Raw genomic sequence first — 16805 nt, 5'->3', positions numbered from 1 at the left:
AGCGCTCTCCTTGGCTTCTTCAGACCCTTTCACGTCTATCACAGGTGCTCAGGGTAAACCTGCTCTCATCTGTGAAAATCACAGGGCCAGAAAAATCCGAGTGGCGGATTTGCCAATTCTGGGCTCCACGGTGCTGAGTAGTGAGCATAGGGCACACTAGAAGACGTCGTGCCCTGAGGCCACCCTCGTGAAGTCTGTTTCTGACTGTTTGGGGAAAACCATTCACACCAGTAGTCTGCTGAAGGTCATTCTGTAGGGCTCGGGCAGTGCTCAACCTGTTCCTCCTTGCACAAAGCAGCGGATATCAGTCCTGCTGATGGGATGAGGACCGTCTACGGCCCTGTGCAGCTCTCCTAGAGTAACTGCCTGTCTCCTGGAATCTCCTCCATGCTCTGGAGATTGTACTGGGAGACACATCAAATCTTCTTGCAACAGCACGCATGGATGTGTCATCCTGGAGGAGTTGGACAATCTGCGCAACTTCAAGAGGGTTAAGAAATCGCTTCATGCTTCCAGACGTGATAATGACTCTTGCTAAAGCCAACACTTGTGGAAAAACAGTTAAAAAAGATCAAGAGGGAGGAGCTTGAAATGGCCTCCACCTGCAAAACCAATCCTGTTTTGGGGACCATCTCGTTGTTGCCCCTCTAGTGTACCTGTTGTTAATTCCATCGACACCAATGCAGCTGAAAGTGATTAACAACCTCCTCTGCCACGTGCCTGACCAAAACCTTATCAGAAAAGTGGAATTGAATTCATGCCGTACTGTTCCTTTAATTTTATTGATATATATATGATATATATATATATATATATATATATATAATGTGTAATATGTCTTGTCACCGTGGGATAGTAGGAAACGCAATTTCGATATCTTTGTATGTCTTGACATGTAAAGAAATTGACAATAAAGCAGACTTTGACCAACAATGGAGGCATGGAACATGGTCCACTCGGACTCCATATCCCCCGCCCCTGACAGGGGATTCTGCCAGACGTTCCCAGCAGACCCTCACAGTACGTTTCGGTCTGCCAGGTCGGACTTTCTTTCTGCATCATTGGAGCCAACCCACCCAGGTGGTGATCAGTTTATAGCTCCGTCCCTCTCTTCACCCAAGTGTCTAAAACATGCGGCTGCAAATCCGATGACACGACTACAAAGTCGATCATCGAGGGGGCATGGGAGTTCGCTCAACCAGTCCACGTGTTTTGTGGACTTGGAGGAGGTGTTCAACCATGTGCCTCGGGAAGTTCTGTGGATGGTGCTTCGGGAGTACGGGGTGCCGAGCCAACTGATAAGGGCGGTTCGGTCCCTGTATCACCTATGTCAGAGTTTGTTCCGCATTTCCGGCAGTAAGTCACATTCATTCCCATTGAGGGTTGGACTCTGCCAAGGCTGCCCTTTGTCACATTCTGTTCATAACTTTTATGGCCAGAATTTCTAGGCGCAGCCAAGGCGTTGAGGGTGTCCGGTTTGGTGACCTCAGCATTGCATCTCTGATTTTTGCAGACGATGTTGGCTTCTTCAAGATGTGATCTCCAGAGTTCAAGTATCTTGGGGTCTTGTTCACGAGTGAGGGCAGGATGGAGCGCGAGATCGGTGCAGCGTCGGCAGTAATGCGGACTCTGTACTGGTCCGTCGTGGTGAAGAGAAAGCTGAGCCAAAAGGCACAGCTCTCGATTTACCGGTCGATCTATGCTCCTACCCTCACCTATGGTCACGAGCTATGGGTCGTGACCGAAAGAACGAGATCCAGGAAACAAGCGGCCGAAATGAGTTTCCTCCGCATGGTGTCCGGGCTCTCCCTTAGAGATAAGGTGAGAAGCTCGGTCATCCGGGAGAGACTTGGAGTAGAGCCGCTGCTCCTCCACGTTGAGAGGAGCCAGATGAGGTGGCTCGGGCATCTCATCAGGATGCCTCCTGGACGCCTCCCTGGGGAGGTGTTCCAGGCATGTCCCACCGGTAGGAGAGCCTGTGGACGACCCAAGACACGCTGGAGAGACTATGTCTCTCAGCTGGCCTGGGAACGTCTTGGGATCCCTCGGGATGAGCTGGATGAAGTGGCTGGGGAGAGGGAAGTCTTGGAGTCCCACCTAAAGCTGTTGTCCCCGCGACCCGACCTTGGATAAGCGGAAGAAGATGGATGGATGGATGGATGGATGGATGGATGGATGGATGGATGGATGGATGGATGGATGGATGGATGGATGGATGGATGGATGTTCTTGTGGTGTGAACCAAAAAGTCATGTGATTAGCCTTTATGCACTTACAACGGAGTAATATACCGATTTGCCACCTTTAAAAGAACGATATTCTTTGATGGTTCCACCTACCATGGAGCTGGCAACTGCAGCTTTTGCTCTCTCGCACTCTCTCGCACTGTCTCTCTCTCTCTCTCTTTCTCTCTCTGTCTCACACTCACTCACTGAAACCGCAATAGCATCCTCATAACAATACCAGATAATTTCCTGAATGAATGTTGTTGTCTTATGTTTGCAGGTATCTGGTATAACCTATTAAGGGGTCTCAGCAAGGTGGCTGTCATCGTAAATGTGAGTTTTCAAGTCAGTCAACAAATGTCCTTGCAAGTCATGGTACACTTGTAATATACACACTCCAATACACAATCGGATCATGCCCATTCCAATCAAGTTTTTACTCTGGATGAGAGGTGTCGATTGGTAATCCAATCAGTACGTATGAAAACACATCCCAAATTGTTGGAACGAATAGTCTTTATCGCACGTGTTTGTGACAACAGTAGTCATTATGCCCTTTTCTGTTGTTGACGGAAGCTAGTAGAAACAGAGCGAGCGAAAGACATGGCAGGTTCAAGAGTTGCCTTCCTGAAGGATACATTGCAGCCCCACTTAGAATTGTTAACTCAGCATAACAGCTCATACTGGAAAAAAACGCAAACGTTTAAACTCAAAATGGACGCAGTGATCTTTTCATGACACAAAAGTTGCTACGGATTTCTTCTTCTCCTACTATTTCCGAGATATTTTGTCAACCTGTGCATGTCAGAATGAGTTCTGTCCCAAAAGTGTGATGGATTGAAAAAATGTCCATGTAAAAGTAGCCAGTGACTGACTGAGAAGGTCCGCCGGTACCGCCCAGGTTACTGACAATTTTAGTGATGGCAAAACACACTTCCGGTGATGCTTAGTCCGTCTTTTTTTTTTTTCCGTCATTCATTAGCAATGCAGAGTTAAGTCAAGTCAAGTTTATTTGTATAGCCCTAAATCACAAGCAGTCTCAAAGGGCTTCACAGAGACAATCAATTGACAATAATTCTCAAAGCATCCCCTGATCTTAGGCTCCCAAAAGGGCAAGGAAAAAGTCAAAAACCCCTACCAGGGGAAAAATGAGAAACCTTGAGAAGGGACCACAGATGGAAGGATCCCCCTTTCAGGATCACCAGGCTCCAATGGGTGCAAAGAGGGCACATAAAATACATAATATAGAAATCAAAAAGTGGATGTCCAGGCCAAAGCCAAGAGCTGTCGGAGGTGCCTTCGATTGTCCTGGCAGTGTCCTCCAGGAGGGTATTCCACTGCAGTTCCCTCATGCTGAATTGGTCCACGAGAATCTAGATAGCCATTGTCAGCTTGGGTGTCACCTAACCACCTCCCCAGCCGGGGAGGGGTGGGGGGAGTGGGGTCGGGGAGAGGTTAATTAAAGGCCACATCATAGAAATACGTCTTTAAACGTGTCTTAAATGTTTCTACTGAGGTAGCAGTTCTAATATCCATTGGCAGGGCATTCCAGAGCTCTGGAGCCCGAATGGAAAATGCTCTAGCCCCTGCAGACATTTTCTTGGCCCTCGGTGTCACTAAAAAACTAGCGTTTTGCGAACGAAGGTTACGAGACAGAACATAAGGAACAACTAAGTCGACGAGATATGAAGGCGCTAAGCCATGCAATGATTTATAGGTTAATAGAAGAACCTTGAAGTCACATCTTAAATGGACCGGGAGCCAATGTAAATTGGCTAATATTGGGGTAATGTGATCAAATTTTCTTGTCCGTGAGAGCAGCCTTGCAGCAGCATTTTGTACTAACTGTAGACTTTTGATGCTGGATTTGGGAAGACCAGAGAATAATGCATTACCGTAGTCCAGGCGCGACGTGATAAATGCATGTATAATAATTTCGGCATCACCGGTCGAGAGGATTGGGCGAATCTTAGCAATATTACGAAGGTGAAAAAATGCTATTCTGGTTATATTTTTAATATGCTTTTGAAAGGAGAGCGTTTGGTCAAATATTAAGACCGAGATTAGTTACAGTATCACTCTGAGTGATAGTACGGCTATCTAGAGTTATAGCGGTTTCCTTAAATAAATGTTGATAACGAGCTGGACCAATTATCAACATCTCAGTTTTATCTGGGTTCAGACGAAGGAAGTTGAGAGACATCCATTGCTTGATCTCTGCAAGGCATGCCTCAAGATTACAACAGTCCCGCGGATCTGTCATTGATAATGGCATATATAATTGGGTGTCATCCGCATAACATTGAAAACTAATATTATATTTACGTATTATGTTCCCAAGCGGAGTCATAAATATTAAATAGAATTGGTCCTAGTACCGATCCCTGTGGGACACCACACGTAACTTTATAGAGCTCAGAGGACGCATTGCCATGGACCACTCGGTGCGTCCTGTCTGATAGATACGAATGAAACCAGTCTAGTGCTGACCCCGAAATACCAACACAACCTTTAAGACGCTCTAATAAAATATTGAAGTCAACAGTGTCGAAGGCAGCCTTAAGATCGAGTAGTAACAATACCGATGAAGTGTTTGAATCCATAGCTATGAGGAGATCATTAGTCACTTTAGCAAGTGCTGTCTCAGTGGAATGATTAGCTCTAAACCCAGACTGAAAAGATTCATATCGATTATTAGCGATCATGTAATCAATAAGCTGCTGCGCTACTACTTTTTCAAGCAGTTTTGCTATGAATGGGAGATTTGAAACTGGCCTATAGTTACTGAGACAGTCCGGGTCAAGATTTGGTCGCTTAAGTAGCGGTTTAATGATAGCGGTTTTAAAGGCTGTAGGCACTATCCCAGAGGAGATAGACAGATTAATTATATTTAGAACGGACGGTCCTAAGATTTGAAATCATTCTTTAAGTAGTTTGGTTGGAAGCGGGTCAAGTAAACATGTTGTTTGTTTAGCCGCACTAACTAATTGTGTAAGCCTTTCGAGGGACACGCTTTTAAAATTTGAAAGGGTTATCGCATGATCATCGGCGCCGGTAATCGGCGGTCCCGACTGAGTGATCGGAATGGTCATCTTGATCTCATCCCTAATGGATTCAATTTTCCGAGCAAAAAATTTCATGAACTCGTCAGCCGAGTGAAAGGAGCTATCGGGGGTTGGCTGGCGTAGTGTTAGCTTTGCCACCGTATCAAATAGGTATTTAGGATTGTTCTTATTGAGATTAATGACCTGCAAAAATCATCTTTATATTTCAGGAGGCTGTCACGCCATGCGTGATGGAAAACCTCAAGTTTGGTTAAACGCCATTTGCGCTCATGCTTTCTACTTAATTGTTTAAGCGAACGTGTTTCATCTGTGAACCACGGAGTAGGCAGTCTACGGCGAGTTTTTAGACGTAGCGGCGCCACCGAGTCAATGGCATTTAACAATGTAGCATTGAATTCATTTGTAAGATTATCAATAGAGCTGGTATATGAGGGCAATACGGCAGTTGCTGGTCGCAGTAGCTCAGATAGCGCAGTCGCAGTCATGGAGTTAATATTACGGGTGCTGTAATTCTGATTGCTCTCTTGTCTTTGACTAAGAACTAAAATTTCAAATTTTATTAAGTAGTGATCAGACAAAACAGTAGTGTATGGCGGTACTGTTATATTAGAGGTTGCCAGTCCTCGGGATAATACCAAATCTAAGGTATTACCATTCTTATGCGTTGCTACCTGTACGGCTTGCGTAAAACCAAACGTATCAATAAGAGTCTGAAACGCCAAAGTAAGTGGCTCTGACGGTAAATTCATGTGGACGTTAAAATCGCCCATGATTATTATATTATCCGCGTTTGTCACTAGATCAGCCACGAATTCTGAAAATTCATCCAGGAAGCTAGCGTAAGCCCCAGGTGGACGGTAAATAACAGCAAGATAAAATGACGGTAAAGCGGTAGATCGGACAGTGAGAACTTCCAATGTTTTAAATATGTTAATCGAACGAGGCGTAAATCTAAGATCGGAATTTGAGATGAGGGCAACACCCCCACCCTTTTTTCGAGGACGCGCCACATGCGAGCTCACAAAATTTGGAGGCGAGGCCTCATTAAGCGGTAGCAGTTCATTAGGTTTCAACCAGGTCTGCAAAAACCAAATATATTTAGATTATGTTCCGTGATGAGGTCATTAACGAGAACTGCTTTTGTATGAAGCATCAGTGACGGATTGACAGACCTTCCATGAGTACTGGCAGGATGCCCACCTCTGCTCATTTGTTGAACACAGTAGTAACCCATAGATTTTGCTTCCCAGGCCTTTGTGATCTCCTTCACATCTGACTTCATCCCACGGCTTGTGTACCAATACATGTACAGTCCTGATGGCACCCTGCACGGCTTTGTCAATCACTCTCTGTCTTACTTCAACGTGAGTGACTTTGCGCCAGGCACAGACCCTGTGAAGCCATTGATCCTAGGATATAAAGTAGAAATATGCAGGTAAGGTTATATTTTACAGCTAGCTAGTTATGCATTATACTCATAATGTCTATACCATAAGTAAAAATGCGACCTCCTGATCATTTTAAAATGTTTTTTTTTTTTCTTTTTAATGTCTGAATTAGGTATAAAGACTACAGGGAGCCTCCCTGGTCCAGCACACCATATGATTTCTCCAAGGAGTTTTGGGCAGTTCTTGCTGTTCGCCTGGCTTTTGTTGTGGTCTTTCAGGTTTGTAACAACTAATACTCATCGAAGATAAAGAAATTTTGTGCATCATGGATACAGAATTCATGCGACCCAAATTTTATCAAATTGTTCTCAAAATCACGATAAAAATGCTAATTTCAAAGCCACTCATGATTCAAAATTCATTTTTCTTCATCCTATTCGGCAATGTATCTTAACATTAAAAATGCCAATATCAATGGCAAACCGTTTTAGCCAAATGAGTGTCAAAACGTTGACATACCCTGTACGCTGCCATTTCTTACCTTTTTACTTAATCATGTGTTCCGTGCTGTAACATGTTTCTGACCTTGCTTTTAGCTGGAATATCAGGACAGTCCTGATTGATTCTCTGCTTAAAAGGTTAAAACTTTTAGGGTTTGTTTGCTGGTGTTTAATGACAAAGTTACCAGAAAAGGTAAAAATGAGTTTGCGAATGCTATTGTCCCAAAAGATAAATCATAAGTTTACAAAGCAAGTGTATCTAGTTTGAACACAAAACGAGAACAAGAACTGAGAGCACAGAGAGCACAATACTCGTCTGGTTCTTAGAGTGAGCTGCACTGTTAAGTCCCAGGCGCAGCAGATAAGCAGAACTTTTATCAGTCACAATTGAGGGAAAACACAAACTCCACCCAAATCGGCCACTACAGGTTAATTAAAGGCCATATCATAAAAATGTGTCTTTAAATGTGTCTTAAATAGTTCTACTGAGGTAGCAGTTCTAATACCAATTGGTAGGGCATTCCAAAGCTCTGGAGGCCGAATAGAAAATGCTCTAGACCAGGGGTGGGCAAACGTCTTGACTTGCGGGCCGAATTGGGTTCTAAATTTTGACCGGGGGGCCGAACCGGAGCAGATGGATGTAGTGCTTGTGTGAAGTAATAGAAATGACATGTAGAGGTTATTGCAAAGAAGGTTTTTACTTTTAGTAGGTAGTAAAGCATGGATATTCAAAATAAACTTTTTGAAAACAAATGCAATTATTAACAGCATTAAAAAATATTTCACCAAAAAACTACTATCAGTGATTCTTATTCTCACTGTTATTATGAATAATAGTTTCCATCACTTCAGCACCTGCAGGTCAGATTTATGAAATATGTTCATCTGAGGCAAAATCACATCAAACGGCAAACATTCTGACCAAATACATCATCTTGAAGAATCAGTGAAAGAATACATCTAAAAGTAATAGAGAAATCAATAGTGTTGTTCGTCTCCCTTTGTTGCTTGTGCATCATGTTCTGGAGTAAAATTTGTTGCAGTAATTCTTAGGATAGAGCCGAGTTGTTGGTCCATTAACCTAGATCTGTGACGAGCTTTGTTGTCGTTCATGTGGCTGAACGTCTGCTCACACACGTAGGTCGAGCCAAATTGTCCACTCTTTTTTAACATTCGTCACTCAGTGTCCACCTTTCTTTTCCTCGGGCCACTCATTTTGATGGAAGGATTTCAGGGGAAGGTTTGTGGGTGGCATTAGCGGATGACTATCTGAAAGCTCAGCGCGCAAATTACAAGAATGCTGACGTCACAGCCCACACTCGAAATTCAGCACTAATGGAAATAGAGCGTGGAATGCGCCGGGTCCGTACTATTTAGTACGTACACGCACTTCCGGGAGTAAATGCGCGGGCGGGCGCTTCCCCATCTACTGGGGAAAATATCGTAATTTTCGGACTATAAGTCGCGGTTTTTTTTCACAGTTTTTCGTCTTATACTCAGGAACGACTTATGTGATTTTTTTTCACAAATTTTCAAAATTCAAAAATACGCGATGTAGTGAAACCGCAATAAACGAACCGCGATGTTACAAGGGATTACTATCATTTAAACTGCAAGTTACGTCACCAGCACCGCGCGGCGGTTGTTTACATAAAGGACAAAGGATTCGATCACGGGATGACGAAGATGACAAAGGGCCCCACGTTTGAAGGATTTAATGATTTGGAGCACAAGGTTTGAAAAACGTATTTATGATATAGTTATTTGATATATTTTATTTTTTGTAGCAACTTGTATATGTTTTTATCGTTACAGTTCAGTAGTTGTTGGCTCGTTGAACTCTTGTTTTGTTAAATAAAGAGCCATTTACCAAACCCACGTCTTTCCTGGTACTTTGTTAATGCTACAATATAGTTATATACTAGATCTGTGCAGGACGAGGAATTTCATCGATGGATTTAATGATTAGGAGTGACACAGATGGTTTGATAATATTGTTGTAATATGATAATTATTTGAAATATACTTTATATATCGTTATATGGGTCTGTGGAATAATTAGAAATGCAATTTACAATGGGTCCGACGTCAGCATATGCGGCGCATATGCGGCATTGTTTACATAAAGCACGATCGATGGATTTAATGAATTGGAGTGACACAGATGGTTTGATAAACGTGTTATTTATGTAATACTTACTTGAATAACTCTGATTGTTACGTCAGGCCCGTTCTCAGCTCCTCGTTTGTGTATATGTCACGTTAGCATACCGTATCGTTTAGCCTGTTGTTGCTGGTTCCTGTCTGTTTTTGGTGTTGGATTTTGATGAATAAATTTGCCCCAGAAGTGCGACTTATACTCCGGAGTGACTTATATGGTTTTTTTTTCATTTTATTGTGCATTTTATGGCTGGTCATTTTATGCCTGTCATGAATGGCTCAAACAATAATCTATGTTCCTTGAAAGAGTGAAGGCGCCTTCATGGTTTGTTTGTTTGTTTGTTTGTTTGTTTGTTTGTTTGTTTGTTTGTTTTCACATACAAAAACATTTAAAATGTACATAGATTAAATAAATGTGATGGAGAATGTCTAAAAAAATCTTTCAGGGGCTTCCAAAGTGGCATTCTCCAGAAATATGAGTACATTTAAGGTAAAATTTCAATGGATAGAGCAATATGCATGTCATACAGATGAGAGAAAAGGAAACAATAACAGGGATAAGGCATACAACATACAATAGGGTAAAAACACACCAAAACGATAGGTTCGTTTAGCATACTGTCGGACGAGCCCTCAATCTGGCAGTGTGTTCGAGGAGGGTAATCCGCTGCACTTTCCTCATCCTGAATTTGGTCCACGAGAATCTAGATACGTAGCCGCTGTCAGCTTGGGTGTCACCGAACCACCTCCCCAGCCAGGGAGGGGTGGGGGAAGTGGGGTTGGGGAGAGGGAGCAAAAACAAACTCCAGCCAAATAGGCCACTACAGGTTAATTAAAGGCCATATCATAGAAATGTGTCTTTAAACGTGTCTTAAATGTTTCTACTGAGGTAGCAGTTCTAATATCCATTGGTAGAACATTCCAGAGCTCTGAAGCCCGAATAGAAAATGCTCTAGACCCTGCAGACATTTTCTTGGCCCCCTGTGTCACTAAAAGACTAGCGTTTTGTGAACGAAGGTTACGAGACGGAACATAAGGAACAACTAGGTCGACGAGATATGAAGACGCTAAGCCATGCTATGATTTATAGGTTAATAGAAGAACCTTGAAGTCACATCTTAAATGGACCGGGAGCCAGTGTAAGTTGGCAATATTGGGGCAATGTGATCAAATTTTCTTGTCCGTGAGAGCAGTCTTGCAGCAGCATTTTGTACTAACTGTAGACTTTTGATGCTGGACTTGGGAAGACCAGAGAATAATGCATTACAGTAGTCCAGGCGCGACATGATAAACGGATGTATAATAATTTCCGCATCACCGGTCGAGAGGATTGGGCGAATCTTAGCAATATTACGAAGGTGAAAAAATGCAATTCTGGTTATATTCTTAATGTGCTTTTGAAAGCAGAGCGTTTGGTCAAATATTACCCTGAGATTAGTTACAATATCACTCTGAGTGATAGTACGGTTATCTATAGTTATAGTGGTTTCCTTAAATAAATGTTGATAACGAGCTGGACCAATTATCAACATCTCAGTTTTATCTGGGTTAAGACGAAGGAAGTTGAGAGACATCCATTGCTTAATCTCCGCGAGGCACGCCTCAAGATTACAACAGTCCCGCGGATCTGTCATTGATAACGGCATATATAATTGGGTGTCATCCGCGTAACATTGAAAACTAATATTATATTTACGTATTATGTCCCCAAGCGGAATCATGTAAATATTAAATAGAATTGGTCCTAGTACCAATCCCTGTGGGACACCACACGTAACCTTATAGAGCTCAGAGGACGTATTGCCATGGACCACTCGGTGTGTCCTGTCTGATAGATATGAGTGAAACTAGCATAGTGCTGACCCTGAAATACCAACACAACCTTTAAGACGCTCTAATAAAATCTCAAAGGATCTACAGTGTCGAAGGCAGCCCTAAGATCGAGTAGTAACAATACCGATGAAGTGTTTGAATCCATAGCTATGAGGAGATCATTAGTCACTTTAGCAAGTGCTGTCTCAGTGGAATGATTAGCTCTAAAACTAGACTGAAAAGATTCAAATCGATTATTAGCGACCATGTAATCAATAAGCTGCTGCGCTACTACTTTTTCAAGACGTTTTGCTATGAATGGGAGATTTGAAACTGGCCTATAATTACAGAGACAGTCCGGGTCAAGATTTGGTCGCTTAAGTAGCGGTTTAATGATAGCAGTTTTAAAGGCTGTTGGCACTATCCCAGAGGAGACAGACAGATTAATTATATTTAAGACGGACGGTCCTAAGATTTGAAATAATTCTTTAAATAGTTTGGCTGGAAGCGGGTCGAGTAAACATGTTGTTTGTTTAGCTGCGCTAACTAATCGTGTAAGCCTTTCGAGGGACACGCTTTTCAAATTTGAAGGGGCTATTGCATGATCGTCAGCGCCAGTAATCGGCGACTGAGTGATCGGAATGGTCATCTTGATCTCATCCCTAATGGATTCAATCTTTCGAGCGAAGAATTTCATGAACTCGGCAGCTGAGTGAAAGGAGCTATCGGGGGTCGGCTGGCGTAGTGTTAGCTTTGCCACTGTATCAAATAGGTATTTAGGATTGTTTTTATTGAGATTAATGACTTGCGAAAAATAACGGGTTTTTCCTAAGATAAGCACATGTTTATATTTCAGGAGGCTGTCGTCGCCATGCCTGATGGAAAACCTCAGGTTTGGTTAAACGCCATTTGCGTTCATGCTTTCTACATAATTGCTTAAGCGTACGTGTTTCATCCGTGAACCACGGAGTAGGCAATCTACGGCGAGTTTTCAGACGTAGCGGTGCCACAGAGTCAATGGCATTTAACAGTGTAGCATTGAATTAATTTGTAAGATTATCAATAGAGCCGGTATATGGGGGGAATACGGCAGTTGCTGGTAGCAGTTGCTCAGATAGCGCAGTTGCAGTCATGAAGTTAATATTACGACTGCTGTAATTCGGATTGCTCTCTTGTCTTTGACTAAGAACTAAAATTTCAAATTTTATTAAGTAATGATCAGACAAATCAGTAGTGTATGGCAGTGCTGTTATATTTAAGGTTGCCAGTCCTCGGGATAATACCAGATCTAAAGTATTTCCATTTTTATGCTGCCTGTACGGCTTGCGTAAAACCAAGCGTATCAGTTAGTCTGAAATGCCGAAGTAAGTGGCTCTGACGGTAAATTCATGTGGATATTAAAATCGCCCATGATTGTTATATCATCCGCATTTGTCACTAGATCAGCCATGAATTCTGAAAATTCATCCAGGAAGCCAGAGTAAGACCCGGTGGACGGTAAATAACAGCAAGATAAAATGACGGTAAAGCGGTGGATCGGACAGTGAGAACTTCAAATGTTTTAAATACGTTAATCGAACGAGGCGTAAATCTAAGATTGGAATCTGAGATGAGGGCAACATCCCCACCCTTTTTTCAAAGACGCGCCACATGTGATCTCACAAAATTTGGAGGCGAGGCCTCATTAAGCGGTAGCAATTTATTAGGTTTTAACCCGGTCTCGCAAATACCAAATACATTTAGATTATGTTCCGTGATGAGGTCATTAATGAGAACTGCTTTCCTATGAAGCGATGTAATATTCATAAAACAGAGTTTAAGTGTAATCGGTCGATCAGGGTTCGTATCCATAGAAGGATTTTTAAGCGAAATGAAAGTAAGATTGTGTTCTCTAGGCCTGACATCACCTCTCAATTGTTTATTAGCGCGGTGGGATGATACGACCGTAGGAATTTGATAGTAAATATTTGGTACACATGTAATATTATCTGAAAGAGGCACCGTATCATGAACTATACCGGTCAGGGTGGAGCGATTGGATTTGTCTACTACCTCAGTAGAAAGTGTGTTCACATGTACTGTAGCACTATTCAAACTGTGACGCTCTAGTCTACACAAGAAGGTATGTGCATGCTGGAAGTCTAGCCTAGCGCTAGTTAACTTTAACTTAACTGACTTCAAACCCATCCTGACAGATGGTCTAATCACCTGTGCCCCGGCCTGTTCTAAAGTGACCTGTCATGAGTGGCTCAAACAGTAATCTATATTCCTAGAAAGAGTGAAGGCGCCTTCACGGTTAGGATGAAGGCCGTCCTTCCTCAGCAGGTCGGGGCAGCCCCAGAAGGAGGACCAGTTTTCTATAATATACAGTCCCTGCTTTTTACAGAACCCAGCCATCCATCGATTAAGGGAGACTAATCTACTAAACCTCTCATCAGAGCCTCTCCCAGGCAGAGGGCCAGAGACAAATACTTGATGCCAACTCATCTTTCTGGCGAGATCACAAGTCCTCGCTATGTTTTTCTTTGTGATCTCAGATTGCCTCATCCTAACATCATTGGCGCCGACGTGTATCACTATGTCCGAGTTGCTAGTGTTGTTGGAACTACGCTGTTGACTAGTCCTATTGCGAGTCAGCTCCCTAAGATTAGCTTCTATGTCGGGTGCTCTGCCCCCAGGAATACACATTACAGTGGCTGGATTTTTAAGCGTGATATTTCGGGTGATGGTGTCACCTATGACCAAGGTGCGAGGACCAGTAGACCGAGATGACTTTGGACGGCTCTTACCTGGCTCATCGCGATTAGCAAGCCGCTTGGGGCTAATGCTAACGGGGCTAGCGGGCTGACTACAGTCCGCGACAGTGTCCGCCACATCTACTGTTATCGCACTATTCTGCTCTAACTGGCGGACACGTCCCTCTAGCACGGACAACCTCTCTAACAGAAGGGTGCAGTTGGTGCACAAAGCCGTATAAACCTCTTGATCCGCAGCCATACTTACGTGTCCGATGATCGACGGTAGACAAACGGCCACCAAACAATAGCAACCCGGAAGAGGGCAGCAATTTGCTCAGTTCTGATCATTTCATAGGATAGTTTGAGAAACGTGATTGTTTACAGAGGGCTCATGGGTTATTGGCTAGTGGATGCATACTGCAACCCGAGTTAACCTCAGTTTGTTGCAATATAGCTTCTATTTTATGCGCCTTAAAATCCAGTGCGCCTTATATATGGACAAAGTTTTAAAATGGGCCATTCATTGAAGGTGTGCCTGATAATCCAGTTCGCCTTTTAGTCCGGAAAATACGGTAGTCATGATATGAGATTTCCAGGACAATGATCCATCAATAATAATGCCAAGGAATCGTGTAGAACACACGTTAGTTATAGGGATGTTATCAATATATATTGCTGGTGATTTGTTAAATATATGAGATTTGAGACCAAAACATATGAATTTTTTTTTTGTTTAATATGAAGTGATAATTTGTTGCACCGAAACCAAATTGACAGTTCAATGGCTTGGGACGACTGCGTCTTAACTGGCTCATCACGGTTAGCAAGCCGCTTAGGGCTAATGCTAACTGGGCTAGCAGGCTGACTACAGTCCGCATCTGTGTCCGCCACATCTACTGTTATCGCAATATTCTGCTCGAGCTGTTGGACACGTCCCTCTTTCAGGGACAACCTCTCTAAGAGAAGGGAGTAGTTGGTGCACAAAGCCGAACAAACCTCTTGATCCGCAGCCATAGTTATGTGTTAGATGATCGACGGTAGACAAACAGCCACGAATCCTCCGCTGAAAGTGATGTGGTCGAATTTTAGAAGTTGTACTGCTCTCAATGACGTTCCTCTTATCCATCCATCCAGCCATCCATTTTCTGAACCGCTTAGTCCCCACGGGGGTCGCGGGTGTGCTGGAGCCTATCCCAGCCGTCATCGGGCAGTAGGCGGGGGACACCCTGAATCGGTTGCCAGCCAATCGCAGGGCACACAGAGACAAACAACCATTTGCACTCTCACTCATACCGAGGGACAATCAAGAGTCTTCAATTGGCCTACCAAGCATGTTTTTGGAATGTGGGAGGAAACCGGAGTGCCTGGAGAAAACCCACGCGGACACGGGGAGAACATGCAAAGTCCACACAGGGAGGGCCGGAGGTGGACTCGAACCCGCACCCTCCTAACTGTGAGGCGGACGTGCTACCCAGTGCTCCACCGAGCCGCCCCAATATAAAACAATCGAAAGAAAATTTAGATGTCCATATTCAAAGTGAAGTCCAGAAGGTGCTCTCAGTTGTCATGGCAGTCTCTGCGACGGTGGTAATCCGCCTTAGATCCCTCATCCCAATTGGGTGACATGTAATCCAGGCAGCGATTTTCATTTTGGGTGTCACCCCCCGTTCCAGGATGACCAGGCTGCGATGGATGCAGAGAGGGCAACATTGAACACAAAATTGGGAAGAAAAAAAAAAGAAAATATCGATGTCCATTTTTAAAGTGAAGAAGTGCAGGAAGGTGCCCCCAATTGTCATGACAGTGTCTGCGAGGGTGGTAATCCGCCTCAGATCCCTCGTCCCAATTGGTCGACATGGAATCCAGACAGCCATTTTCAGTTCGGGTGTCACCTGACGCCCCCAAGACTCACAAAGACTTTGTTTCTTTGATGGTTCAGTTCCTTCAATCTATGGAAACAATGGACACAGTAAAGCGGTAAGCTAGAGCTGACACAAAAATAATCAACTTTATTTCCATCCAGCCATCTTATACTGCTTATCCGAGGTCGGGTTGCGGGGGCAGCAGCTTTAGGAAGGACACTCAGACTTCCTTCTCCCCAGCCACTTTGTCGAGCTCATCCCGAGAAATCGTTCCCAGGCCAGCCGGGAGACATAGTCTCACCGGCGTGTCTTGGGCCGTCCCCGGGGTCTCCTGCAGGTGGGACATACCCAGAACACCTCCCCAGGGAGGTGTCCAGGAGGCATCCTAATGCGATGCCTGAGCCACCTCATCTGGCTCCTCGCAACGTGGAGGAGCAGCGGCTCGATTCAGTCCCTCACAGATGACCAAGCTTCTCACCCTATCTCTAAGGTAGAGCCCGGACACCCTGCGGAGATAACTCATTTCGGCCACTTGTTCTTGATCTTGTTCTTTCGGTCACGACCCATAGCTCGTGACCATAGGTGAGAGGGTAGGAGCGTATATCGACCTCGCAACCAAGTAATGTCCTCGACATCCTGTATTTTTGTTTTCGGGGAATGAAATCTGGCCTAAATGACAGGAGGCCGCAACTCCTCAAACGCAGCTCTGCATATTAGCATTTTTTTAACCTTTCCTCATGAGGGGTCAACGATCCCACCGCTCTATTAATGAACTTATGGACAGTGAAGGAAGGCCTCCTGACAAGAGACAAAATTGTCTGCAGCCACGTATTGGAGGAAAGGACATTTTTTGAGAAAAAGAACATTTGACAGGGTCTAGCTGATTTCAATATGTATTGACATGGTTTTTTTTTCCTTACTGTGAATTAAAATTTTGTATTTATGGTAATATCCACATTTCCCTATTTTTATAGCTACCACAGCCAATCCTCCTACTGTAGACCAGTTGCAGCTATTCTCAAATACAACAATCATGTCACAGGAGGACTAAATTG

At 43.7% G+C, this 16805-nt stretch overlaps 2 protein-coding genes across 5 annotated transcripts in view; one reads left to right on the top strand and one right to left on the bottom strand.

Moving 5' to 3' along the window:
- ano1a (anoctamin 1, calcium activated chloride channel a) overlaps nucleotides 1–16805 on the top strand; it is a 140156-nt gene that overhangs the window by 119481 nt on the left and 3870 nt on the right. For all 4 annotated transcript variants that reach the window (XM_085906811.1, XM_085906813.1, XM_085906812.1 and 1 more), the window contains 3 exons: nucleotides 2506–2558; nucleotides 6541–6725; nucleotides 6851–6956. In XM_085906811.1, coding sequence (XP_085762937.1) covers nucleotides 2506–2558; nucleotides 6541–6725; nucleotides 6851–6956 — 344 coding nt within the window. The remainder of the gene's footprint in view (nucleotides 1–2505; nucleotides 2559–6540; nucleotides 6726–6850; nucleotides 6957–16805) is intronic.
- On the bottom strand, nucleotides 13230–14147 carry LOC147058909 (uncharacterized). Its single transcript, XM_085907129.1, has one exon. The coding sequence runs from the start codon at nucleotides 14145–14147 to the stop codon at nucleotides 13389–13391; it is 759 nt and encodes a 252-aa protein (XP_085763255.1). The 3' UTR covers nucleotides 13230–13388.

Source organism: Syngnathus leptorhynchus, chromosome 3, assembly GCF_054491065.1.
Source record: "Syngnathus leptorhynchus isolate UIUO chromosome 3, UIUO_Slep, whole genome shotgun sequence".
Lineage (NCBI taxonomy): Eukaryota > Metazoa > Chordata > Actinopteri > Syngnathiformes > Syngnathidae > Syngnathus > Syngnathus leptorhynchus.
This window is presented reverse-complemented; position numbering and strand designations above follow the sequence as displayed.

What these genes read in the sequence shown, in the direction of transcription:
- LOC147058909 (XM_085907129.1), bottom strand. Translation starts at nt 14,147, where the DNA reads ATGGCTGCGGATCAAGAGGTTTATACGGCTTTGTGCACCAACTGCACC.